General features: G+C 42.2%; 4 protein-coding genes and 1 long non-coding RNA gene across 11 annotated transcripts in view; 2 read left to right on the top strand and 3 right to left on the bottom strand.

The window, feature by feature from the left end:
• Window positions 1–5,924: 5,924 nt before the first annotated feature.
• Window positions 5,925–8,307, bottom strand: LOC109968753 (uncharacterized). Its single transcript, XR_002276169.1, has 3 exons — window positions 8,219–8,307; window positions 6,557–6,586; window positions 5,925–6,012 (listed from the first exon to the last, which is right to left on the bottom strand). It is a non-coding gene; the product is annotated as an uncharacterized LOC109968753 (long non-coding RNA).
• On the top strand, window positions 7,811–9,549 carry cib1 (calcium and integrin binding 1 (calmyrin)). Its single transcript, XM_020615244.1, has 7 exons — window positions 7,811–7,962; window positions 8,314–8,348; window positions 8,454–8,553; window positions 8,719–8,872; window positions 8,954–9,072; window positions 9,203–9,291; window positions 9,385–9,549. Exons 1-7 carry the CDS (start codon window positions 7,912–7,914, stop codon window positions 9,404–9,406), a joined length of 570 nt encoding a protein of 189 aa, XP_020470900.1. The 5' UTR covers window positions 7,811–7,911; the 3' UTR covers window positions 9,407–9,549.
• Window positions 9,550–9,637: 88 nt separating this feature from the next.
• On the bottom strand, window positions 9,638–12,282 carry rccd1 (RCC1 domain containing 1). 3 transcript variants are annotated; one of them, XM_020615242.1, is made up of 8 exons: window positions 11,966–12,282; window positions 11,633–11,825; window positions 11,368–11,533; window positions 11,133–11,254; window positions 10,946–11,056; window positions 10,208–10,375; window positions 10,080–10,109; window positions 9,638–9,913 (listed from the first exon to the last, which is right to left on the bottom strand). In XM_020615242.1, exons 1-8 carry the CDS (start codon window positions 12,176–12,178, stop codon window positions 9,756–9,758), a joined length of 1,161 nt encoding a protein of 386 aa, XP_020470898.1. In that variant the 5' UTR covers window positions 12,179–12,282; the 3' UTR covers window positions 9,638–9,755. The 3 variants fall into 3 exon arrangements, with proteins under 3 accessions (XP_020470898.1, XP_020470897.1, XP_020470899.1); XM_020615241.1 differs by having other exon boundaries at window positions 11,633–11,830; window positions 11,971–12,281; XM_020615243.1 differs by lacking the exon at window positions 10,080–10,109 and having other exon boundaries at window positions 11,633–11,830; window positions 11,971–12,282.
• A 105-nt stretch (window positions 12,283–12,387) lies between these two features.
• On the bottom strand, window positions 12,388–19,036 carry unc45a (unc-45 myosin chaperone A). Its single transcript, XM_020615239.1, has 19 exons — window positions 18,856–19,036; window positions 18,545–18,737; window positions 17,955–18,130; window positions 17,751–17,840; window positions 17,445–17,612; window positions 17,064–17,232; window positions 16,696–16,866; window positions 16,274–16,445; window positions 15,851–16,151; window positions 15,676–15,770; window positions 15,387–15,528; window positions 15,021–15,161; window positions 14,673–14,800; window positions 14,528–14,594; window positions 14,318–14,431; window positions 14,123–14,238; window positions 13,503–13,620; window positions 13,260–13,415; window positions 12,388–13,153 (listed from the first exon to the last, which is right to left on the bottom strand). Exons 1-19 carry the CDS (start codon window positions 18,877–18,879, stop codon window positions 12,857–12,859), a joined length of 2,838 nt encoding a protein of 945 aa, XP_020470895.1. The 5' UTR covers window positions 18,880–19,036; the 3' UTR covers window positions 12,388–12,856.
• A 5,266-nt stretch (window positions 19,037–24,302) lies between these two features.
• The window catches only part of man2a2 (mannosidase, alpha, class 2A, member 2), a 15,935-nt gene continuing 14,993 nt past the window's right edge, over window positions 24,303–25,244 (top strand). For 4 of the 5 annotated variants that reach the window (XM_020615226.1, XM_020615229.1, XM_020615228.1 and 1 more), the window contains exon 1: window positions 24,303–24,453. The gene's annotated coding sequence lies outside the window, so the exon portion shown is untranslated. The remainder of the gene's footprint in view (window positions 24,454–25,244) is intronic. The other variant, XM_020615230.1, reaches the window with a different exon arrangement.

Below are 25,244 nucleotides of genomic sequence, written 5' to 3'. Positions count from 1 at the left end.
GGGAGTTAAAGAGACATCAAGGCTGGAGGTTTCAACTACACCATCATTAACAGTTCTTCATATCAGACATGCTGCCAGAGAGCACTATGGTCAATACTCAGTCACAGCAAGCAACAGTGCTGGAAAATATGCAGGAGAAATCACTGTGGTTGTGCTTGAAAAGCCGGATCCACCCAGAGGGCCTGTGAGAGTTGATGAAGTCAGTTCTGATTATGTAACCATCTCCTGGGAACCACCTGAATACACAGGAGGCTGCCAGCTAGACAACTACATAGTGGAGAAACGTGAAAATACAAGTACAGAGTGGCAGACTGTATCAGCAACAACAGTAAGAACCACAATCAAAGTGACCAAGCTGAAGACAGGTAGTGAATACCAATTCAGAGTGTTTGCAGAAAATAAGTATGGAAAGAGTTCTGCGATCACCTCTCCTATCGTAACTGCACAATATCCTTTTAGTGTGCCTGCTGCTCCTGGCACCCCCTTTGTGTCTACAGTGACAAGGTACAGCATGATTGTTGAATGGGAGCCCCCAGCCAAAGATGGAGGCAGTCCCATCATCGGTTATCACCTTGAACGCAAAGAGAAGAACAGCATTTTATGGACCAAACTGAACAAGCTTGTGATACCTGATGTTCGCTTCAAAACAAGTGGATTGGAGGAAAGCATTCAGTATGAATTCAGAGTCTTTGCAGAGAATATTGCTGGTCTCAGCCCACCTAGCAAGATATCTGAATGTTATGTGGCAAGAGACCCCTGTGATCCACCTGGTAAACCTGAAGCTGTTGTTATTACTAGAGATACGATCACACTTCAGTGGGCAAAACCCAGGTATGATGGTGGAAGCACTATTACAGGCTATGTTGTTGAAAAAAAAGAGCTCCCAGATGGCAGATGGATGAAGGCAAACTTCACCAATGTTATTGAGAATCAGTTCACAGTCACAGGTCTGACAGGAGGTCAAAGTTATGAGTTTAGAGTAACTGCCAAGAACAGTGCTGGTGTTTGGAGTACACCATCAGAATGTGTAACCATCATTGCTCAGGATGTTATTGAAGGACCCACAGTATGCATTGATCCAAAGTTCAAGAGTACTACTGTCATTCAGGCAGGGGAGACATTTGTTATTAATGCTAATTACTTTGGGAAGCCTCTTCCTGAAGTATTCTGGCTGAAGGATGGAAAAGAAATTGACAAAGCTACACCAAGAATGGAAATCAAAAACACCCTAACTCACACATCTCTGACCGTCAGGGACTGTACTCGAGTGGATGGGGGACGCTTTGTCTTGAGCCTCAGTAACATTGGTGGAACTACATCTGTCCCAGTTAATGTGAAGGTGCTGGATAGACCTGGTCCTCCTGATGGACGTTTGAATGTGAAAGCTGTAAGTGCAGAGAAGTGCAATCTTCACTGGAACCCACCTTTAAATGATGGTGGTGCCAGTGTTTCCCACTACATCATTGAAAAAAGAGAGACCAATCGTGTGACATGGACGCAGGTTGAACTTCATGTTGAAGCCGTCAGTTACAAAGTGACAAAACTGGTGCCTGGTAAAGACTATATATTCAGAGTTGCTGCCGTGAATAAATTTGGTGTTGGTGAGTTTCTGGAATCAGACCCCTTCATTGCACAAAACCCTTTTACGACACCTAGTGCGCCTTCTACTCCTACAGCCAGTGCTGTGACTGGTGACTCTATACTACTAACATGGGAAAAGCCAGAGACTGATGGAGGTTCAGAGATTGATGGCTACATTGTAGAAAAACGTGACAAAGAGGGTGTCAGATGGACTAGATGCAATAAGAGGAGACTAAATGATCTGCGTTTCCGATGTACAGGGCTCACCATGGGACATTACTATCAGTTTAGAGTACTGGCAGAAAATGCTGCTGGTGTGGGTGCACCCAGTGAGCCAAGTGAGTATATAAAAGTCTGTGAAGCAATTTATCCACCCGGTCCCCCTACTAACCCGAGAGTGACAGACTATTCCAGCAAAACTGTGTCTCTGACCTGGACAAAGCCTATCTATGATGGTGGATCAGCCATCAGTGGTTTTGTAGTTAAGATGAAAAAAGTTGCAGAAAATGAGTGGATCACATGTACACCAAGCACAGGTGTAGAAGACACAAGCTACACTGTGAAGAGACTGACAGAAAATGCAGAGTACAATTTTCGTATATGTGCGATGAATGTTGCTGGAGCTGGAGAGTATGTGGAGCTACCTGGGTCTGTCAAAGCAGCTGAAAAACTGGAGGCACCTGAGATTGAGTTAGACATAGCCTTGAGGAAGATTGTAAATGTTCGAGCTTGTTCCACTTTACATCTTTTGGTCACCATCAGAGGAAGGCCAGAGCCTGAGGTTAAATGGTCAAAGGAAGGTGGAACTCTCAGTGAGCGTGCTCAAATTGAGGCAACAAGCTCCTACACAGTGTTACTGATTGAGAATGTCAATAGAAATGACACAGGAAAGTATGTGTTGACTGCTGAGAACTGCAGTGGCATTAAATCAGCATTTATCAATGTCAGAGTACTGGATTCTCCTAGTGCACCAACAAACCTAGAGGTAAAGGATGTGAAGAAAGACTCTGTGTCCATCTCCTGGGAGGCCCCTCTCATTGATGGAGGAGCAAAGATTTCACATTATGTTGTAGAGAAGAGAGAGGAGGCTAGAAAGGCATTTGCAAGTGTCTGTAGCAACTGTGTGAGAAACTCATACAAGATTGACAATCTTCAGGAAGGATGCTTTTATTATTTCCGTGTCCTGGCTGTGAATGAGTTTGGGGTTGGTCTGCCAGCGGAAACCACTGAGGCTGTTAAAGTGTCTGAGGCTCCTCTGCCTCTTGGCAAACTCACACTCAGTGATGTTACTTGTAGTAGTGTGAAACTTTCTTGGGAGAAGCCTGATCATGATGGAGGAAGCAAAATCACATGTTATGTTGTAGAAATGCAAGTTAAGGGAGATGATACTTGGACAATATGTTCAAAGAGTAAAGCACTGGAAGCAACTATTAATGGGCTGACAAAAGGAAAGGAGTATTTCTTTAGAGTGAGTGCTGTGAATGAAAAGGGGAAGAGCTGTTACCGTAAAGGATACTACCTCTGATCCCATTATCGATTTGCTGTCCAACACATTCAGTGTGAAGGCAGGCAATGATTTAAAGATTGATGTCCCATTTAAAGGTGTACCAGCACCGACAGTAACCTGGAAAAAGGATGGGAACATCCTGAAAGAGACAAGCAGGGTAAATGTGAACATATTTGACACATCATCCCAGCTCGTTATCAAGGATGCAACCAGGACAGATGTTGGTGTCTATGAGGTGACTCTTACCAACTCTGCTGGAACCACAGCTGCTGAAATCTTTGTTAATGTTTTTGAAAGACCTGGACCACCAACTGACCTTAGTGTGGATGAAGTGAGTGCTGACTTTGTTTCTTTGTCATGGCAGCCACCACAATATACTGGTGGATGTGAAATCAGTAACTATGTTGTGGAGAAGAGAGATACAGGGAGCACAATATGGCAAACTGTGTCAGCTACAGTTGCCAGAACATCAATCAAAATTTCCCGTCTGACACAGGGTATTGAATATCAGTTTCATGTTGCTGCAGAGAACCGCTATGGCAGGAGCCACTATGTTGAATCTGAACCAGTTGTTGCTCAGTTTCCTTTCAAGCCCCCTGATGCACCAACCAACCTCCATGTTGTGCAGGCCTCAAAGTCTGCAATGGTCATTGCTTGGAGCAAACCTGACAGTGATGGTGGTAGCCCTATTATTGGATATTATCTTGAATGCAAAGATCAAAGCAGTATTCTGTGGTCTAAGTTAAACAAAAGCCTGGTGACTGAGACCAAGTTCAAGGTAACAAGTGTTGAAGAGGGTCTAGTATATGAGTTCCGGGTCTGTGCTGAGAATATGGCAGGTGTTGGACCCTGCAGTAATGCATCTGAGCCTGTAGTGGCAAGAGACCAGTGCGATCCTCCATGCAACCTCACAGTCACCAATATAACTAACAGCTCAGTTTCCCTCTCATGGAACAAACCAGAATATGATGGTGGAGCTAAAATAACCGGTTACATTGTTGAGCGTAAGGAGCTGCCAGATAGTTGCTGGCTTAAGTGTAACTTCACCACCCTACTGGACACCTTCTTTGAAGTGACTGGCCTCACAGAGGGTGAGCAGTATGATTTTCGTGTTACTGCAAAGAATTCAGCTGAGCTTTTCAGTGCACCCTCTGAAGCCACAGGACCCATCACTGTACAGCATGATGTGGAGCCACCTAGAATTATCTTAGAGGACAAATTTAGACAGGTGGTGGTTGTCAGAGCAAGAGACCAACTAAGAATAGATGCTGACATCTCTGGCCGCCCCAACCCCACAGTGTTTTGGCTGAAGAATGGTAGACATATTGGCACCAAGGGAAGGATTGAGCTAACTGCCACAAAGACGCATACCTCTCTACTTATCAGAGAAAGTGTCAGGAAAGACTCTGGACTGTATACTCTGACCCTACAGAATACAGGCGGTACCATATCTAAAGTTGTTACCTGCAAGGTTCTGGATAGGCCGGGCCCACCTGCTGGACCTCTGGAAGTGTCTGGACTCTCAGCAGAGAAATGCACCCTGTCATGGGGTCCCCCTCATGAGACCGGCAGTGCTGAGATCATGCACTACATTGTTGAGAAGTGTGAAACCAGCCGTGTAGCCTGGACCCTTGTGTACAGTGACATGATGGCAACTACTTGTAAGATAACCAAGCTTCTCAAAGGAAATGAATACCTGTTCAGAGTGAGGGCAGTTAATAAATATGGGGAGGGTGAGAATTTGGAAAGTGAGCCCATTACAGCCATGGATCCCTTTACTATCCCATCTCCTCCGACTGATGTTGAGGTCACAAGTGCAACCAATGAGGCTATGACTATCTGTTGGAAGAGACCTGCCTCTGATGGTGGTTGCCGCATCAGTGGTTACATCACTGAGAAGAGGGAGAAGCATGGCATTCGCTGGGTAAGAGTCAATAAAAAGCCAGTCTATGACCTACGAGTCAAAGCTTCTGGCCTGCAAAAGGGATGTGAATATGAGTTCAGGGTCTTTGCTGAAAATGCTGCTGGGCTAAGTGAACCCAGTCTCCCATGCCCCCTCACCTTGGCGGAGGATCCAAAATTTCTACCATCCCCTCCAGCAAAGCCCACCATAGTTGATTCGACCAGGTCCTCAATCACCCTATCATGGAACAAGCCATTGTTTGATGGTGGAGCAGCAATTACAGGGTACAAAGTTGAATTCAGAAAGTCAACAGAAGAAGACTGGGCTGTTGGTGTTTATAACACAGAAAAAACAACATTTACAGTGACTGGACTCACATCGGGGGCAGAATATATTTTTATTGTCAGATCCATAAATAAGATTGGGATCAGCGAACCTAGTCCTGAAACAAATCCTGAAGTGGCCATGGATAGAGAGGAGGAGCCCAGGTTTGATATTGGCATAGAGACGAGGAAGACCCTACTTGTTAAAGTTGGCAGCTCCTTCACTTTGTCTGTGCCTTTTACAGGCAAACCTGTTCCCATTGTGACATGGGAAAAAGCAGATGTAGATCTGAGAGTCAGAGGACTGATCAACACTACCAGTTCAGTCACATCTATCACAGTGGAACAGGCAACACGTGACGACTCTGGAAAATACATAGTCAAACTGCAAAATGTTGCTGGATGTGCTTCTTTGATGCTGAACGTGAGGGTTTTGGACTCACCTGGTCCGCCAATGCACATAGCAGTTAAAGATGTGACCAAGAACTCAGCCACTGTCACATGGGACATGCCTGAGAATGAAGGAGGAGCCCCAGTGAAGCACTACCTTATAGACATATGGGACATTAGTCGAAAGGGGTGGACAAGACTCACAGACAAGTGCCGCCGCCTGTCCTATAAGGTGTCTGACCTGGAGGAAGGAGGAATCTACTTCTTCAGAGTTACTGGGGAAAATGAGTACGGTGTTGGCGTTCCAGCTGAAACCATAGAGGGAACAAAAATGACAGGTACATTCTAAATAAAATAAACACATCATTAGGGTTTTTGTATATGGTAGGAATAAAAACCTCATTACTATGATGTGAGTAGTGCCCAGCAGGGTGTGAAAGATTTAGCAAATGAAAACATTTATATTTATTTCATTGCACATCATTCTATTTGCTGGATTAACAGTAATTCTGTTTTTATTTTTCTATTTCAGATGCAACAGACTGGGAAACAAATCTAGGAGCTTAGCTTGCCTTCTACCCAGGGCTGAGTTAACCATCCCTGATCTCCCTGTCAAGGCCCTCAATTATTTAGCATCTTCAGTGCATTCACTTTGGGTTTGAACAGATGGTTAAGATATAAATATTAGTGGATTGTGTTCAATTCCCAAAATATTTTTATTTTAGATTTTAATAAATTACCAAAAGCTACAGTTTTTTGTTTTATTATTGTTTTTAAAATGTGTATACTCGTAAACTGAATTAATGACATATTTTATTTATAGATGAAAAATGCATTGCTACCCTGACTTACTTTGTTTCCTCTGCAACCAGTAAAAAGATCCTACAATAAAGTGAAGATGATGAGAAAAGTTATTACTTTGCATTTGTTATGGGGAAAGATATACTATTAACACTAGATGGCATGAAAACACTCCAAAAAAATACAAACAAGACATGAGCAACTGCTGTTTGTTGTTAACCTACATTAAAATAAAGATGATTTCAGAAGTTGTTAGTTTGCTTTGGACTTTTTGCAAGAAATATTCTCAAAGAATAGAAACAGGATAACTACATAAATTTAAACAAAACAAACATTATACAAACAAACAACAGAAAAGCACAGATACATTTATTTATTTTATTGTTATTTATTATGCTGTATTGTATTGCTGTTTCCTCCCCTTTTCTCATTCCTTGTCACTTTTTAACTGTAATTCTAAAATGAAGGCCCCGAAAATAATAAAGTATTTCATATGTGATACTCTGATGAGCACACTGATAACAAAAAAAAACCAACTCCAAAGGAGTCAGGCCTTTTTTTTTCTTGTGAACTTTGTCAAAATAAAGACACCCTAGCATGAGAATGCTATAGTCACACAGGTTAGTACTATTTGCAGTGGTGGAATAAATCTTTATTTATGTAAAATACAGACACTACAATGTAAAAGTATTATCAACAAAAAGTACTTAAAGTTGAAAGTATTCATTTTGCATTTTGATATTATTGTAAAAAGCATTTCTAGTACTATTGTAACTCTATGAGGTAGAGCTACTGCAATTTAAACTACTTTATAAAAACTTTTTAGACTAGTTTTGTCCAGTTGTTCCCACCCTAGGGGTCAGGCCCCTTCAAAGGGTCACAGAATAAATCTGAGGTATCCCAAGCTGATTAATGTGAGAAGAAAAACAGAGTTCTGATACATAAAATTAGATTCACTGTAAAGTCCTTTCTTTACTGTTGCCACAAAATATTTAAACAATTCAATGTCCTCTGCAGTTTAGCCACCTAAGGTTGAGATTAGACAAGTAAATGTAGCCTCCTTAGTTACTTTACAGCACTGCTAACTATACTGTATGTCAAATGCATTTGACATATGAACAAATGGCTGCTCCTGTGATAAACTGGCGACCTGTCCAAGGTGTACCCCGCCTGTCGCCCAATGTCAGCTGGGATTTGCCCCAGCCCCCCACGACCCTTATTGGGATAAACGGTATAGATAATGGATGGATGGTGACATTATGACGGGATTGCAATTGTTTACAAGTACGTCACTATGGAAACCGTTACGTAGCAGGAAAACCCAGAAACCGGAAGTAAGCGATGCAGAACCAGTAGTCTAGTAGTTAGTTGTGTAATTGTTTACAAGAAAAATTACTTCTTTCAGTATGGGAACTACGGCAAGTAAACTCGGGAAGGATTTGCTGTCAGAATACCAAGTAAGTGCCCAATGTAAGGTCTCGGAATGCAGAAATTAAGTAGTTATAGAGGTTAACTGAGTGGTTAAAGTTGAGTGCGCGTTTATACCCCGTAGTAACCACGGATAACCCAGCAGTAGTTATGTTAGCCTAACACTGTAAGACAAAACAACCCTGTTAGAGCCTTGTTATCAGACAGATTCTGTTTCTGGCGGTCTGTAGGCGTAATGTTCCAAGTAAACTAAACATAACGTGCACGAATGGCTCCTGTACTTACTTCAACTTGTCATCACGCTAATTTTGTTGCGGATGTCAAAAAATCTACTACTTCCCGTTGATGTTTAACTATTCCCATTTTAATTTTACTTTTAGGAACTGACATTCTTGACAAAACAAGAAATTCTTTGGTAAGTGATCATCTGCATGTCACATTACAATCATGTAACCATGTAATCAGTGTAGCACTGCTTATGTCGATGTCATTAAGTTGTGATTTCTGATTTTTTTTTAAGTGCTCACAAGAGATTCACTGAACTGCTCACTAAAGATGAGAAGGACCTTCCAAATGCCAGAGTACCAATGGAAAGGATCCTTACTCTACCTGAACTCAAGGTATAATCGTATTTAAGTGTAAAGCAGAGGGTGGACTGCTTAAGGCTTACTGGTGATTTTAATCCAATCTCATAACTAGGGTCATCCTGTGTTTTCTGTGTTCTGGAGGAAGGGCTTTGAGTACCGATAAATGGTACTGACACATTGTACTTGTTCCTGTCCTAGTCCAACCCATTCAGGGAACGAATCTGCCATGTATTCTCAACATCTGAAGATAAAGATGGAAGCCTCACATTTGAGGACTTTCTGGATCTTCTAAGTGCCTTCAGTGACTCTGCTACTCTGGAAATCAAATCCCACTATGCCTTCCGTATATTTGGTAAATAAGTTGATAAAAAATTCAACTGCATCAGTAACATGCAAGGTTGCCAGTGTGTAACAAGCACATTGATATTTTCAGATTTTGATGATGATGGAACCCTTGATCGTGGTGATCTGGAGAAGCTGGTTAACTGTCTGACCGGGGAGACAGATGACACGAGACTAACACCTGAGGAAATGAGACAGCTCATCAGCAATGTGAGTGCACTGAGGCTTCTTCTCTTTGAAGATGGAGGCAGATGTGATGGTTAAAGCTGCCACTGCCTGTAGTTTGGTATAGTGATGTAAGACTAGGTCCAACAGTTGTGTCCTTTGCATGTCTTTTTAGATTCTTGAAGAATCAGACATCGATAAAGATGGAACCGTGAACCTCTCAGAGTTTCAGCACGTCATTTCAAGATCACCAGATTTTGTCAGGTAATTCAAAATCAGACTATTGTTATCATCAATATGCATTTTACTCAAAACGGTTTTGCTCACCATATTTTCTGCCATTTCATTTCTCCACAGTTCTTTCAAGATAGTGCTGTGAAGATGTCTGACAGGCAGTGGAAATGCATCACCCTTTAACTCTCAACTATGGTTTTTAATTTTTCATTTTGATTTGTGCTTAAATTATAGTTACCTGTGGATTTTCGTGCCTTAAACATTCTCTGTATTGTTTGTTAAATATAAAACCCATGTTTTTTAAATGATCTTTTAAGAAAACTAAAAAGTAGTCAAGTTTTTTTTAATACAGAAATGCAAACAAAGAAACTGCATCTATCACATAATATATTTAACCCAGTGCCTCCCATTTATTTGACATTATAATTTGCACTTCCTGGTATGCTGTTTGAAGTCCACTGTCCATGTTTATCAGGGGGAATTTCCACAGTATTTTAAGAGCAAGCTACTTCCTCCTTGGCAACAGCAGCAAAGGTGTTCCATGCCCCACACACTACATCGACCACACACATCTGCTGCTCTTTGAAGAACTCCACACGCTGGGGTTCATCTAAACTGATTAAAGTCTGGTGTCCAAGCTGGCCATATTCACCTGAAATGGCAACAGAAGGAAAGATGAACAAGGGAAGATCAAAATATACTGATCACATGTTTTTACATTACATAATTTTATTCGCACTGCTATGAGGAGTTTGGGGAGTATTTTATTCAGATTTAGCGGATGAACCATGTACATTTAGCTTCAAATTCAAACATACCCCAGCCCCAAGTGTAGAGTTCCCCTGTGGCTGAAATGAAAAAATATGAGATAAAGATGACCATGATGCTGACTAGTCAAGAAATGTGCATCAATATAATACACCCACTGCCAAGAGAGACTTCTCACTTGTTACTGCAGCTGTATGCCGGGAGCCACAGCTGATTGTCCTGATTTCACATGATGGAGTGACATCCAGGAGAGCCGGGAAGGCCTGGATCGATATGAACACCTCGTGTTTCTCTCCATCTTGTGGCTTTTCACTGGGAGATGAGGCGGTATCTTGGCACAATGCTTCTGTTAAGTAGAGTACTGTTCCAGCACTTACCACTTAAGTCACTAATACTACAAGCAGCACACTTGGCAACATACTATTTATGAAATAATATTACAGTTAAATTACAGTTAGTTATCATTAGTGAAGTTTTTCAGATACCAGCTGTAGCTCACCCAGTGCAGTGGAGCTTGATGGTATTAGTTTGTGGTGCTAAAAGTGCCAAAATAGATTTGTTAAAGTCGACTCGTTTCCTTTCAGATAAAATTAGATTCACTATTAGAAATTATTTCACTATTAGATCTGAATTCACAGATCTAATAGTGAACAGTTTTTCTTGTTCAGAGTTAATGCCATGGTAAACATCCTGGTGAATGTGAAAATGTTCATATAGAAACATGGCAAATTGTAAGTAATAGGGATATGACACAAAAAAAACAATGCAGTTGATTGCAGCACATTGAGGTGAGGTACATCTCAGCATTTTCCACAAAAAAAAAAAACAAGCATTTGGACTGAGAGAAAGCACTACAAGGAGCATATTTGTACTGTATTTCTCAAACTGTGTGCATTTGCTCAAGAAACAGACAAACCTGCTTGTTTGCTACTTTGCTGCTGCTGCTGTTGTGCTGTCCTCAGACCTCGAGATGGAAGTCCGAGCTGGCCACTTTCATTCCAGCCCCACACGTAAAGGTCACCCCCATCTGTGGAGAAAAGGTCACTGGAGGATGCTTTTTCCTCAAGCTAAATGTATAATCCTTTTCACTGCTGACATCTTACCACTAATGCAGACAGAGTGCCAGCCTCCTGTGGCTACACAGCTCATGGGCATCCCCCAGAGTGCCTCCACTACCCTGGGCTCCTCCTCAGAGGTGAGGCCACCATGCCCCAGCTGACCATGGCTGTCAAATAGACATGTACACACACAAACGAAAAAAAAAAAAAATCAAGATATGCATGAGGTTGTTAATACTCAAATTCCCTGCAATGACAGATATGGGAGTATTAGATCTACCTGCCCAACCCCCAGGTGTACACAGCTCCAGACACACTGAGGAGTATGGCGTGCTTTGCACCCAGTGCCAGACTCTTGGCCGTCAGGTGTGGTGACAAGGGGCGGTAGAAGGGAGGTTTGGGGGCTATGTAACCCCCAGTGACCAATGGGAGATTTAGAGGGTATCCTGGAAAGCAGCAAGAGGTGTAGCCTACTGTTCAGCCAGTTATAACAACCAACGTCTAGCAGCTGTCCAAGGATATCAGGATAATATAGTATACTTTACCAGAGCGCTCCAAATGACTTTGTATCTCCATGCTCCATGATGGAGTCTTTTCCTCCTCCTGCAGATTCCAACATTCTATCCTATCTAGGAAAACAAGGGTCAAGTATGATTCACTGATGTGAGCATCTTTACAACCACGACTGTCTTCCACAGAAATACCGCCCGCCTCGAAACCTGTCAGGCTCACACGGCTGTCACCAGAGAGAGAGAGAGAGAGAGCAAAATAATACACGAGGTAATACTTAAGTTATGGCTATAACGAGTGTAAAATTATAAATGGCTTCTATTTAAGTCCAACTTGCAGAGCGTTAATGTTGCTATCTCTCTAACACACTCACCATCCAAATGCAAAGATGCTCTTCGACTCCAACTTGCGCTGATTCGACTCGTCTTCAAGCAGCAGCCACTTCTTTCCACATAACTTCTGAGCTCTTTTGGATGAAACACTTTCACTTCCTTGGAGGCGTCGCTATCTTCTTCTTTGGTTAAATTTTCAGGGACGCATATCTGTCCAAATGCGTTGAAGCCAAATCCGAACCACCGCATTGATAACACTTAACCTCTGTGGAGTTAACGAGGAAAGGAAACGCTGCAGGACCTTGCAACGCAGTTGTCCGCAAAGTTTGTACACTCGCCAATGTGGCATTGGCGTGTGCTGCGCATGCGCACCCGCAATGCTGCAAAATGACCCGACTCGATTTTGGAAAAGGGTGAAGTCAGCAGAAAAGGTGACAGTAGCCTATAGTTAAAGCACAGAAATGTATTTATTTAGCCTGTTTTTCAAAGTTACACTGAACAATCGTACAATTAAAGCACTGGGAATGTAGTGAGGTGCAAAGTGTAAACACTGCACACAGTTAAAATATATGGATGTAATGTTTTCATTTTTATGGGTCATAATAGGCCAACAATCAGAAAAAATAATAAAGCAGCGTGAACAATAGTAAAAGGCAATGTATATTTTGGGAATAACAAATAAAATTAGATGATTACTGGATGTGCATGAATGAATATACTCAAGGGAAAAGTCATGTGAAGCAGCAGTCCAAGTTCATATGTGATAAAAGAACTGCTTGTTTTCATTTAATACTTTTGTTAAATAAATTCCCTATTGCTTTTAACAGTTTTTAGTTAAGACGTGAACATTTTAGGTCATTCAGACCTAAACTGATTTCCTGCTACTGTGAAATCACTTCCATGGTCCCACATAATACCCAATGCACTTTAAACATTGCTATGTGACATATCCACACACTTTTCCTTTCCTTCCCTGCTCCTGACGATGCCATACTCCACGGCCTTGTCCAGACAGTTTTGAGCTATCTTAGAGACTTGATCTGGTGAGCCCTCTCCTCCCTTTGCCAGAACAGACAGAATCTCCAGAGCTTCACTTTCCATGAGAGTTTCAGCCAGGCTCTTCTCTGCCTGCATCATGTTCTGAATGATGACCACTCCACGGTGACGAAGGTCAGATATTTCACTAAGCAGCAGCGCCTGCATGATCTCTAGCCAGTGGGTCGTCTGGGAAAAGAGAATAACACTGCATCATGTGATCCAAGACAGACTAAAGCATTACTGTACTAGAGATGTGCGGACAGTCAGTATCCTGCTGCAGTAGTGTGCTTACTGTTCCAGGGATGCGAGCGCAGATCTCAGGCTGCTCAGCTGTTAGCATGGCCAGAGTTCCTGCAGCTGCTTTTCGCAGCCTCTCATCCTCCTCTCCACTGTAGAGCACCAGCAGCTTCAGGCGATCATTCCCTGTTGCCAGGTACAGCTTCTGAACCTAAAGACAACCAGACAGCCACTGCACTTACTTTAGCTTTTCTACAATATTTGTCATAGAATCTGTGATTAATAATATGCATCTTACCTCTGTGCTTAAAACCAAATTACACATGCACTCTGTGGCTGATGCTCGAACAAGATCATGCTCCTCAAACATGTAGCCTTCAATTTTTGGTAGCGCCTTCTCCTTTATGATCTTTTGTCTGTGACACAATGCACTTTATCAACACAAGCAGGTGCTTCTTAGCACTAGTCAGGTCTTGCATAGTTTCAAACCTTAAAAATGTAATTACCTGGTCTATACATTGAAATAAGAAGCATTCAGCATCAGGGACTTGAATGACTTTCATCTGGGCTTGCAGTTTGCTAGTTAAGACATAAATGGACTTGGACCTCTCTTAAAGGAGCTGAGACTTGATTTGCATTTGCCCCAGGACTCTTATAATCAGCTCTGGTAAGATTTTTTTTCTCTCGCTCTTATAGCATTTCAATTTCTGAGGCAAACTAGGATCTTGTGTGTCTAGCAATTAAAATAACACAAATCTGCAAAACGGTGCACCTGTCTTTAAGCAAATTAGTTTTGCTAAAGAGTAGAAAAGAAAAAAAAAATCAACATTCAAGTTTAGATTTGCAAACCAGTTCAAATATTTCTGTTATGTCTTTTGTACTTGTATTCTTAGGAGAGATGCCCCCCTAGTGGCCAACCTGAGTCTATCACTGATACCGGCCAGATTGGTGAGAGCCATGAGCGCCTCGAAGTTCTGTAGCAGGGTGCACTCAAGACTAAGAAGACTGACAAGTGGGCGCACCACCTCATAGATCTAAAACATAAAATAGACAAGTTTAAAGAAGAAAGAATTTTCATATATTTTTAACTGGCTTATTGCCAATTTTTCTCACCCTTTCGCCTGGAAAAGCAATCTCTGGGTTAGAAGTGATAGTTATCTTTGCCAGGGCTTGTGCTGCTTTGGTTTTTCCAACATCCGTGTTGTCAGAGGCCAGTGGGATCAGAGCCTGTGGAGGAAAAACATTAAACATAAATCATGTAAACCCTAAAGCAAGGTGGTCAGCTCACTGAGCAGGCTAAGTATATTTATCAAGGTGCGTTACCTTCCCTCCACCCTGTGCCACGACTGTGCCTCTGTCTTCCTGTCGCTCCACCAAAGCCAAGAACACCCTATCGAAATAAATGGCATTAACGGAAAATCTACCGAGAGAACAGTGAGTGAAAAAAGATTTACTGCCATTTTCCTACCTGGCGATGCATTCTCTGCAAGCCTCAGTGAGGGCTGGACTCTCCTGTTTGACCATACACACCAACGCAGACACCACACCAGCTTCCAGCAGCTTCATCAGCCTTTTCTCTACATAGGAAGGCGCATCCTGACACACGACAAGGCAGATGGGTTCATATAAAACAGAAAAATGCATATTTATGAAAAACCAAAGAAACAGGATGATGTTAATAGTAAAGCACCTGTTCACTATTAAAGGAATATTGTGTGATGTTATCTCTACATGAAAAACAACCAGAAAATATAATGCCTCTGGCTGCAGTTATTGCTAGCAAGGACACATAAAAACATAAGGATTCACATGGTACCTTAGGGTGCTCCTCAGGCACATGCTGCTTCGCATACTTGGCCAGTTCCACCAGCTGAGGGTCTGGCTTCTCCACTTCGTAGCTGTTGGTACAGTTCACCAATGTGGAGCCCACAGCAAAGAGCACCGTCTTATCCTCAGACTGCAGGAATAAAAAACAAGGTTGTCAGTGCTATCCCAGTCAACACAAGTATAAAACATCTTTTCTGTGGACAGTCACAGTTGCGTTTTCAAATTACCTACATAAAAATAAATGTCACAATAATAAGACCCTTTTCTAATAGGAATGTGACTTTATAATTACCATATATTGTCCATATATCACAAGTTTTAAAACAAATCCTAACATTACAACCATCAGTCTAACCTTTGCGAGTTCAAACATGGCCAGGAGAGAGTTCTTATCTTCCACTAAGTCCTCCTTCACATCAGCATCAAAGGTGAGGTAGGCGAGACCTTCCACAGACCACCGGCGGGAGGTTGGGGGCAGAGACTCATTACACAGCCACCTAACAGAGAAGGAGATACAGCTTGCTTCTTAGTTCAAATCCAAGAATCCACTCCTCACCTGTTTTGCTATGCAACAGTATGAACCTCCATGACACAATTCCCTTTAATCTATACCCTGGTTTAAGATTCAGCACTGTCAAACATACTTCCTGCATTGCTTGGCAAGCTTCAGGGTGGATCCCTCTGCAAATTGCTTCATGCTGAAATCGGTCCCCCCTGCTGATCCAAGCTTGCACAAACCCTGCATAAGAGCACCGAGGAAACTGTTGGTTTTATGTACATTTAGAAATGTTCTTTTCTCCAGCTGTCTGCAGTACTTACCACCAGGGCTCTCACACGTATCCTGTCGTTCTCGCTCTTCTTGTAGAGGTCCTTCAGAAGTGTCACACCATTGGCTGTGATGAAGGAGGCTCTCTTGGCCTTGCCCGCAGCATGGATAAGAGCCTCCACAGCTACCTGCTGGTGAGTCACGTCTTCGGAGGCGCATAGAGAGATCACTGCATCCATCATCCCTGACATCTCCAGCATTATGTTACCCACGTCACTTGGTCCCTGGAGGAGCACCGACACTGTCTGGATGGATCGCAGTTTGCCATCTAGGCCAGGGCGGCTAAAGTGCTGCCTAACCAAAAAAACTGAATGTCACTTTTTGACTTATTGTCTGTAACAAGGATTTTCTTTTAACATAAAGAATTGCAGTAGCTCTAGTAACAGAAATGTAACAGTTTTTGGTGGTTAACTCACTGAATGTATTCTTCACATAGTTTGTTGAAGTTCTCCCTCTCTTTGTTGCTCTTTAGGTCATTATAGAGTTTGTTAAGCAAGACAGAACAGCTCATGTGTGAGTTGTCTGTAAGAGGTGGTCCTTCTGAGAGCTCAGCAACTGTCCCAGCCACCTCCAAGATTTTCTTCAGTCCTGCGGAATGACAAGGAGTTTGATAATCTGGCTGCAGCACGATAACATTGGTTGAATAGCAGATATGGACTTGGAAGAGCTCAAATCATATGAGAATTTCATCTGTAAAACACAGAGCTAACACTTTCTTCTCCTTCTCATGGTACTGCAACTATACTGAAAAGCAGAAATGGCCGTGTTCGGTAGAAGGTCTGTTTTATTTCCATCAAATCATAAAGATGACAGAATTGTGTAACTACAGGTTTCTCACCGTGGTCTATCACCAATAATGTCAGGGAGTTATCAAGGTTTTTCAAGGACTTCCGGGGTACTTGTTTGACCAGGAGGTTGATGGCGCTGTCTCTGCCCGGCCCTGACACATTAGATGCTGGCATCATATCCAAAAGGTGGCGTAACATAGAGCGTAGCTCCTTGGAGGGTTCTATGTGAAATTCATACAATCAGTCACTGTCAGTCACAGTGTGGGCAGCTAATACACACAAAAAAGCTGTTATACTATCAGTCAACATTCGTGTGTTTGTGGGCAGCTAATACACACAAAAAAGCAGTTATACTATTGGTCAACATTCGTGTGTAGTCCAAAGTCCAAATATAAACATGATCACAGTCCAAACTCACCAGGAAGTAAAGCTTCATCCTTCCCTTTGATCTCTCTTTTCATGCCCTCCGTCAAAGCCTCAAACATCACCTGCAGCAGGTGGCAGGCAGCCAGAGACACAGTGGAGGCTCCTGATCCCATTACTGCACACAGTTGCTCCATTCCTAAGTCATTCACTATGGCCATAGTCTGCGAAGAAAATAATGGATGTCAGCAGTAAAGAGCAGCAAAGCAACTGATAAGTGTTTCCAGCATGGTAGATACAGTAGAATGGATGGAAACAGATAGAGGGACAAAAGGCAATCTCTATGAATACACTTTCTGTTCTATCTACATGTCCCAAGAGAGAACATTTAATATTTATTAAAGACAAATTAATTTTAGAGGGCAATTAGACTTACTCTAGACTGATGGCCTGTGCACAAACCAACCAGGGTCCTGAGAGCAGAGAGGACAACCTCCTCCTGCTTTGACTGAAGAAGTTTCTGAATCAGCTTCACTCCATCGTTACGGAAGATCTGCTCAGCTCCTGCCTCTTCTCGAGATAACACCACTAGATTCTGAGCAGCCTGAAAGTGATTAATGGACCACATTATTTTGTTGTAAGCCAGCTTTACAGGCAGATCAAGATTAATAAAGAAAAATCTAACCCATTAACGATGAATTTCAGAAATTTGTTGGGACTCTGTCTTATGAGACATCATTACCTTCTGTTGATCCAAATCCTTTGCAGATGCATCTAAGAGGAGAGAGAACATCTGCTGCACACGAGCATCTGTGGAGTTTAGCTGTGCTGACTAAAGGTTTAACAGAAAAGACCCTAATGAAGAGAAGTTTTTTTCGGGTATGATTTCAAATACAAGGCCAAACCTCCAGGTCTCTTCATCTACTTCAAAACAAACAAACATCACCTTCTGATGGATCTGTGCTCCCAGCTGTCTGAGCAGATCCTGGAAAGCCTTGTTTTTAGGTTCCAGTTGGGCACACCTCTGAGCATCTAGAAAGGCCTGGTCAAGACGGCCAAGCTTTTGAAAAGCCTGAGCCCTCCGAAACCTGGCTTTCACATCACCCGGATCAGTATCGAGAGCTGAAAAGAATGGCAGTCATGACATTCAGACCAACCATGTATATACATAAATCCTCAACCAGATAAAGAGACAGATCATGCAACAATACCCAGAATGTTAAGTATATATTACAGACCTGTAGTATCAGTGAATAGCTTCTACCAAAGATATGATCATTTGTAGGTATATTTCTTAAGTTAAACTGTTTACACCTTTATTTGTATTATCATGGCTGTAAGCAGTACATTTGCAAACATCTGCTTTATGTTTAGCTTTTCTAATTTTCTGCAAATCAGGTGAAAGTGGGGTTTATTGTGTACTTAGGTACATTGTCCAGTTAACATAAGATTTTCTGATGCTACCAAGAAAAACAAAAGTGTGAATGTACTCAGTGAGCCTATGAACTCAGTATCCCCTGCAGTGATGTATCCCACCTTTGGAGGCATCAAACTCTGCCTTGTTGTACTCCTCCAATTTCAGGTAGCAGGCAGCGCGGTTGCGGTACAAAACAGCGCTCTCTGCTTGACTGCCATTCAGCTTTAGCGCTCTAGTGTAGCAGCAGACAGCGCCTTGCATGTCTCCTGCCTTGAAAAAGACGTTTCCCTCCTCCTTTAGGGCTGCAGGATCCTGGTTTAGAGAGAAGAAGAAGAAGTAGAAAACAAGAGCTCAGGGTGACAGAACTGCTTCGAATAAATGTATCTTGAGAAGATCTGAAACGCTTAGCAGCTAACTATTGTCACCTCACCTTTTCTTCTTCACTCACGTTCATCTTGAAGGTACTACATGCAATATAGCATTACTTAATATGGTGAATATATAGCTTAACTTTACTCCACATGGATACAAGTACCGCTAACTTCAGCCAAACACGTTCGACACTTCCGGGTATCCATAGAACGTTGATGACGTTTACGTAACGGCCCCGCCTTCTCTCTCCCCACTTTTCATTCCTATAAAAGGAAGAGAGCAGCGACGATATCTCTGCCTCCATCCCTCCTTTATTTGGTTATATTTTAATTATGAGTTCAAGTTCCCCCAGTGTCACTTCAGTCGCCTATAAAAAAAGCCTTCATTCATGTCATTGTCAATGACTGTGCTTTACATGACAACTCAAAATACTGTATCTCCTGTGAAAAAGACCTATTTACTGTTGCAAACCGACCATTATGGTCTTAATGCTGCTTTAAAGAACGCCAGGAATATAAATTAAATACTAATTCTTCATTTATTGTAATGTAACTGATTTACCTACACTAACATTTAAAAATATTAACTGTAAAGAATATCGCAGTCAGCCTATCAAAGCCCACCATGTCTCATTTATTTCTAAATGTAGAATGCAGACTCAACTCAATTCATAACACTCTAACACCAAATCAAACATGCTACAAAATTTTCAGTACAAACATACAATACTAACATTAACAGTCCATGTCAGAATATTCTAAGTTATCAATTGAACAAAATCAAAAATTATAGGGGAGATGGATTCATTTTCATGAATGGTGACAAATAAAAATGCATTCAGTTTTTTTCAATTTTTGTAGCAAAAGTAATCTGTGGTCCCCACAGATCAAAACCACTAAAGGATGTGCTCTGGTATGGTATTACCAGCCTCAGTCCCCTGGGGATTCCAGTTTACCAGGACAGCCACCAGTGGTATGGAGACAGTGTTGTTCCCTTTGGGCCTTGTGCACAAGTACACTGCGGCATGGCAGCTTTATGACTACAGCAAAATACCCAGCTTGGACACTTGAATCTCTTAAGGACAGGGCTTGCTTTGAGACCTCATACATACCAGATCCACGGGAGGGCCACAAGGCCACAGCACCAGCCAAGTCTGAAATCACAATCAAAAACAGCTGTGTAAATATTTGTTCCTTAATATGACTGTTTTGTGAGAGATTATGCTTTCATAACAGCATTTTGGTGTACTTACTGGTACCAAACCTGTTTTTAAATCTGAATATAATACTTGGAAACACCACAGTTATACACAGCCTTTGAATGGCTAGATCCTATTAAAAGTTAGTGGTCTCTTGTGACTGGAGCAAAACAGTGCCATCTGTTCTTGTTAAGTCCCTTACAGTCTGGTAATTAATTATTGAGGTGTGGCTACGCTCCTGTTTCCATAAATGTATAATGAGTTCCTGAATGATCGACTAAGAACACAACAATGGTTCTCACGTGTAAAGCACTATTGCATTTTTCACTCTGGGCTTCTCAGGTGTCATTTGCCTGCACAGTGGATGTAACCTCTCTGAAGCAGTCAGGCTGCTATTTATGCTTTGATCATATAGTGACAGAACAGGCAACACAGCTTGAGCCTCTGTCTATATGGAAGTGGCTCAAACATGGATGTAACCACACCATGGGTCACAGTTATTATAAAGGTTGCATGCTGACATCAACCTCAAGAAGCACTCTCTACAACCTGTTATTAAAGCCCTGTATAAGCTCTCCGAATGGAAAGTGGTGCCTGAGACAGACCGGTTATAAGGATAATCAGCTTTATTGGCCAAGTATGTTACACGCAAGGAATTTGTTTCTGGCACAGAACCAATGGCAGCCATCTGCGGCACCACCTCAACCTATGGCTCTAACTGGAGGCACCGAGATTTGAACCTTTACTCTTCCGGGTGGGAGATGACTGTTCTACCCACCGCACCACTGTCACCTCCCTGTTATAACTAACCTCCAGTAAGGTTCAATAAAATTGTTATCCTAATGCTCTTTGACTGCTGGACATCTTTATTAGCAGCCATGGTGGTACAATTTTTTATTCACATTTTCTGTGAATTCCAGAATATCATTTCACACAAACGCTGCTACTGTCACTGCACAGTGATTGCACAGGAGGTGAGAAGTGATTGGTTATTCTCTGGATTCTTTAGTTTTCTACACACATAAAACCTTAATAATAAAGTTTAGATTTTTAGAAAGGCTTATATAATGTGTAGCTACACTTGCAGATTACTTCATTTCAGATCAAGTTATTCTACAGTGCCTTGCGAAAGTATTCGGCCCCCTTGAACTTTGCGACCTTTTGCCACATTTCAGGCTTCAAACATAAAGATATAAAACTGTAATTTTTTGTGAAGAATCAACAACAAGTGGGACACAATCATGAAGTGGAACGAAATTTATTGGATATGTCAAACTTTTTTAACAAATAAAAAACTGAAAAATTGGCCGTGCAAAATTATTCAGCCCCCTTAAGTTAATACTTTGTAGCGCCACCTTTTGCTCCGATTACAGCTGTAAGTCGCTTGGGGTATGTCTCTATCAGTTTTGCACATCGAGAGACGGAAATTTTTGCCCATTCCTCCTTGCAAAACAGCTCAAGCTCAGTGAGGTTGGATGGAGAGCATTTGTGAACAGCAGTTTTCAGTTCTTTCCACAGATTCTCGATTGGATTCAGGTCTGGACTTTGACTTGGCCATTCTAACACCTGGATATGTTTATTTGTGAACCATTCCATTGTAGATTTTGCTTTATGTTTTGGATCATTGTCTTGTTGGAAGACAAATCTCCGTCCCAGTCTCAGGTCTTTTGCAGACTCCATCAGGTTTCCTTCCAGAATGGTCCTGTATTTGGCTCCATCCATCTTCCCATCAATTTTAACCATCTTCCCTGCCCCTGCTGAAGAAAAGCAGGCCCAAACCACGATGCTGCCACCACCATGTTTGACAGTGGGGATGGTGTGTTCAAGGTGATGAGCTGTGTTGCTTTTACGCCAAACATAACGTTTTGCATTGTTGCCAAAAAGTTCGATTTTGGTTTCATCTGACCAGAGCACCTTCTTCCACATGTTTGGTGCGTCTCCCAGGTGGCTTGTGGCAAACTTTAAACGACACTTTTTATGGATATCTTTAAGAAATGGCTTTCTTCTTGCCACTCTTCCATAAAGGCCAGATTTGTGCAGTATACGACTGATTGTTGTCCTATGGACAGAGTCTCCCACCTCAGCTGTAGATCTCTGCAGTTCATCCAGAGTGATCATGGGCCTCTTGGCTGCATCTCTGATCAGTCTTCTCCTTGTATGAGCTGAAAGTTTAGAGGGACGGCCAGGTCTTGGTAGATTTGCAGTGGTCTGATACTCCTTCCATTTCAATATTATCGCTTGCACAGTGCTCCTTGGGATGTTTAAAGCTTGGGAAATCTTTTTGTATCCAAATCCGGCTTTAAACTTCTCCACAACAGTATCTCGGACCTGCCTGGTGTGTTCCTTGTTCTTCATGATGCTCTCTGCGCTTTAAACAGACCTCTGAGACTATCACAGTGCAGGTGCATTTATACGGAGACTTGATTACACACAGGTGGATTCTATTTATCATCATTAGTCATTTAGGTCAACATTGGATCATTCAGAGATCCTCACTGAACTTCTGGAGAGAGTTTGCTGCACTGAAAGTAAAGGGGCTGAATACTTTCGCAAGGCACTGTATGTGGCAAGTATATTTTTGTCATGTCCCAAGTTATTTACATTTTGGACTCTGACATTTTGGATTTTGTTTAGCGTATCAAAGCAGATGATCAAACAGGTTGTGTGATCTACTATCACGGGTACATCCCACATAATAATGGACTATCTGTTTCTTCTAGCAGCTCACAGACTGATCATTTTGCTCTAGAAACAATAATCACCCACATGTAATATTTGCAGTGCACCTCTCCAGACCACAGGTATCGTTAGACTGCTTTTACTGGGGCACATGCCCCAGTATTGCTCTACTGTGCCCCACTAAAATCACACATTTGAGCTTTAACAAGCTCCTACATTTGGCAGTGGATTAATTTAGATTGATAATAATGGGGAAAGAAGTCACTTGTTGTTCTAATGTCAAAGCAAAATGCAAGCTGAAGCACAAGTGGGTCAAGGTTCATATGCCACAGTGCACACATACAGTGGGTATAGAGAAGAATCGCCCCCCTTTAAAATAATCACATTTTGTTGCCTTGCATCCTGAAATGGAGACAGTTTTTGTTTTATCCAGCTGTATTTACTCAGTGCAACTTATAGCATCCAAGTGAAAGCTATAACACCAACATGTCAGAAAAAAAGTAAAAAAATTCAAAAACAGAATCAATGAGTTGGGAAAAGTATGGTAATATGCTAATAGTATAAAACGACCTCTGATTTGATAGAAGTCACTGATTCTGGGAGTCTTCTTAGATCTTTAGGAAAGGAGTCAAGAGATGACAGGCCTTGACTGCAAAAGTCTGGCTCAAGCTCTACCAATAGAAAAGGATACTTTAAAAGCAGAAATTGATTAAAAATATAGATGGGTAATACCTTTCATTAAATTGGCAATAAGAGTTAAAATGGCCTGATACAAATGGGTCATGACAACTGACCCATCAGACCTAAGGATGCTGACTGCTGGGGGAAGCACAGTCAACTACACTTAAATCCAGCATCACCTTGGATGAGATGCCGGCAGCAGCTGAGCTAACCTGAAATGGGGTTGATTATGTACCAAACTGGCACTATACACAGAACGAGGTCAACTGAGTTTACTTGCATCATAAGACAGCAAGGCTTTTTCCCTTCCCTTTCTTCTCAATGTGTGAAGGAGTCTGAGCTTTAAAGTTGGTGATTTGGACAGTTGTTGAGTCTCTTAAATCTCTACATTTGCTGGAAATGTGACTGAGGTACTGGAGGGTGAAGTGCAGATACCTAGAGAAATAAGGAAGAGTCGAGGCAAATACAGGCTAGATCATGGACCCCTACTGAGCTGGAGCTGTGTGCCATGGTTGTGCAGTTTCCAAAAACAGACAAGGATCCCTCTGGTTTTGTGAATCGGCTGACATGGTATGCTGTTATGATCCTACTAAGACACATATTGGACAATTGATGTTGATGGGTTTAAGGGGTAGATTTGTTGAGGTAGAGCAAGCTGTGACTATTGCAGTTCAAGATGAGGATGCACAGAGTAGACCTAAGTGGTTAAAGGTGCATAAAACTCAGTTAATGCATTGCGTCTTTTAGCTGGGAATAGTGGAGAAGGACAAAAAAGCACATCTCTCACTTCCACTCATCTGTATAAACTTAAGATGCAGAGAGAGAGAGAGAGAGAGAGAGAGAGAGAGAGAGAGAGAGAGAGACACACACACACACACGTTTGGAAAGGAAAGGCTGGTCCATCCGTTTTAAAGTCTGCTGAAGACGTTGGCCAATAATGAGCTGGTACGTAGCCGTTTTTTTCCCATAAGCCTTTGCAGGAGCTCAGTGGTGCTAGCTGCTATGGGAGCTGCTAGTTCAGTCGTCCGGGAACTGAAAGCGTCGGGCACACGCACACTCCTGGGCTCTGCTCTCTTCCGGATTACTCTCCTTTGATGGGTAACGTCAAATTTTTCCATTTTGTTCACAAAGAGACAGGATCCAAAGGTCGTGCATACATGTTAGACGGTTTAGATGGGAAAGGAGTGGATAGCCAGGAATATTACTCACGTATTGTCTTATTATCTAGCCAATACTTGCTATCTTCTGTAACGACAGACATAAGTCAGCTGTGCAGCACAGCCTTTTCACGGGTGCTTAAAGACTGCTGTGTCTGTTGTTCACCTTGATTCATCCGTGTCCTCACATTAACATCGTTTGACTCTTGAATTTAGCTCGTAGACATGTCGAGCTGATGTGGTAACTTGACGGCACATCTGGTAGCTAGCGCTAGCTCGTCCGGTTGCACATTTGTGACATCTAGTTAATATTAAAGCAGCCGAGGTCATTAAAGCTTGACATGGTCCGTTCATGTGGCTCAGGGGATAACATGCTAGAAGCTGCTGTGTCACGTTATGTGAGCGTAAAGCAGGATATTATCGAAACGCAGGTAACGTATTTTAGTGCTCTTAAGTTTGAGGCGACGCAGGGTTACTTGGCTAGCTGCCCAGCAATAACAGACCAAAGGTCATCCAAGTTAAACCCTCACTCAGTAACCCGGATGTACAGTTCAAGGTAATGTGATGCGTCGCATAAGGGATTATGAACATTCAGGAACGTGTCCCATGATGCTAGCATGCCAACATGTGAGCACCTTGGGATCTGCGCTCAGTTGAGATCGAATCATGAATGTGAGGCTTTAGTTAGCGATGCCAGGCACCCAAACTAACTGAACCTTTCATGTTGGATAT

The sequence above is a fragment of the Monopterus albus genome, unplaced genomic scaffold (assembly GCF_001952655.1).
Source record: "Monopterus albus unplaced genomic scaffold, M_albus_1.0 scaffold160.1, whole genome shotgun sequence".
Lineage (NCBI taxonomy): Eukaryota > Metazoa > Chordata > Actinopteri > Synbranchiformes > Synbranchidae > Monopterus > Monopterus albus.
This window is presented reverse-complemented; position numbering and strand designations above follow the sequence as displayed.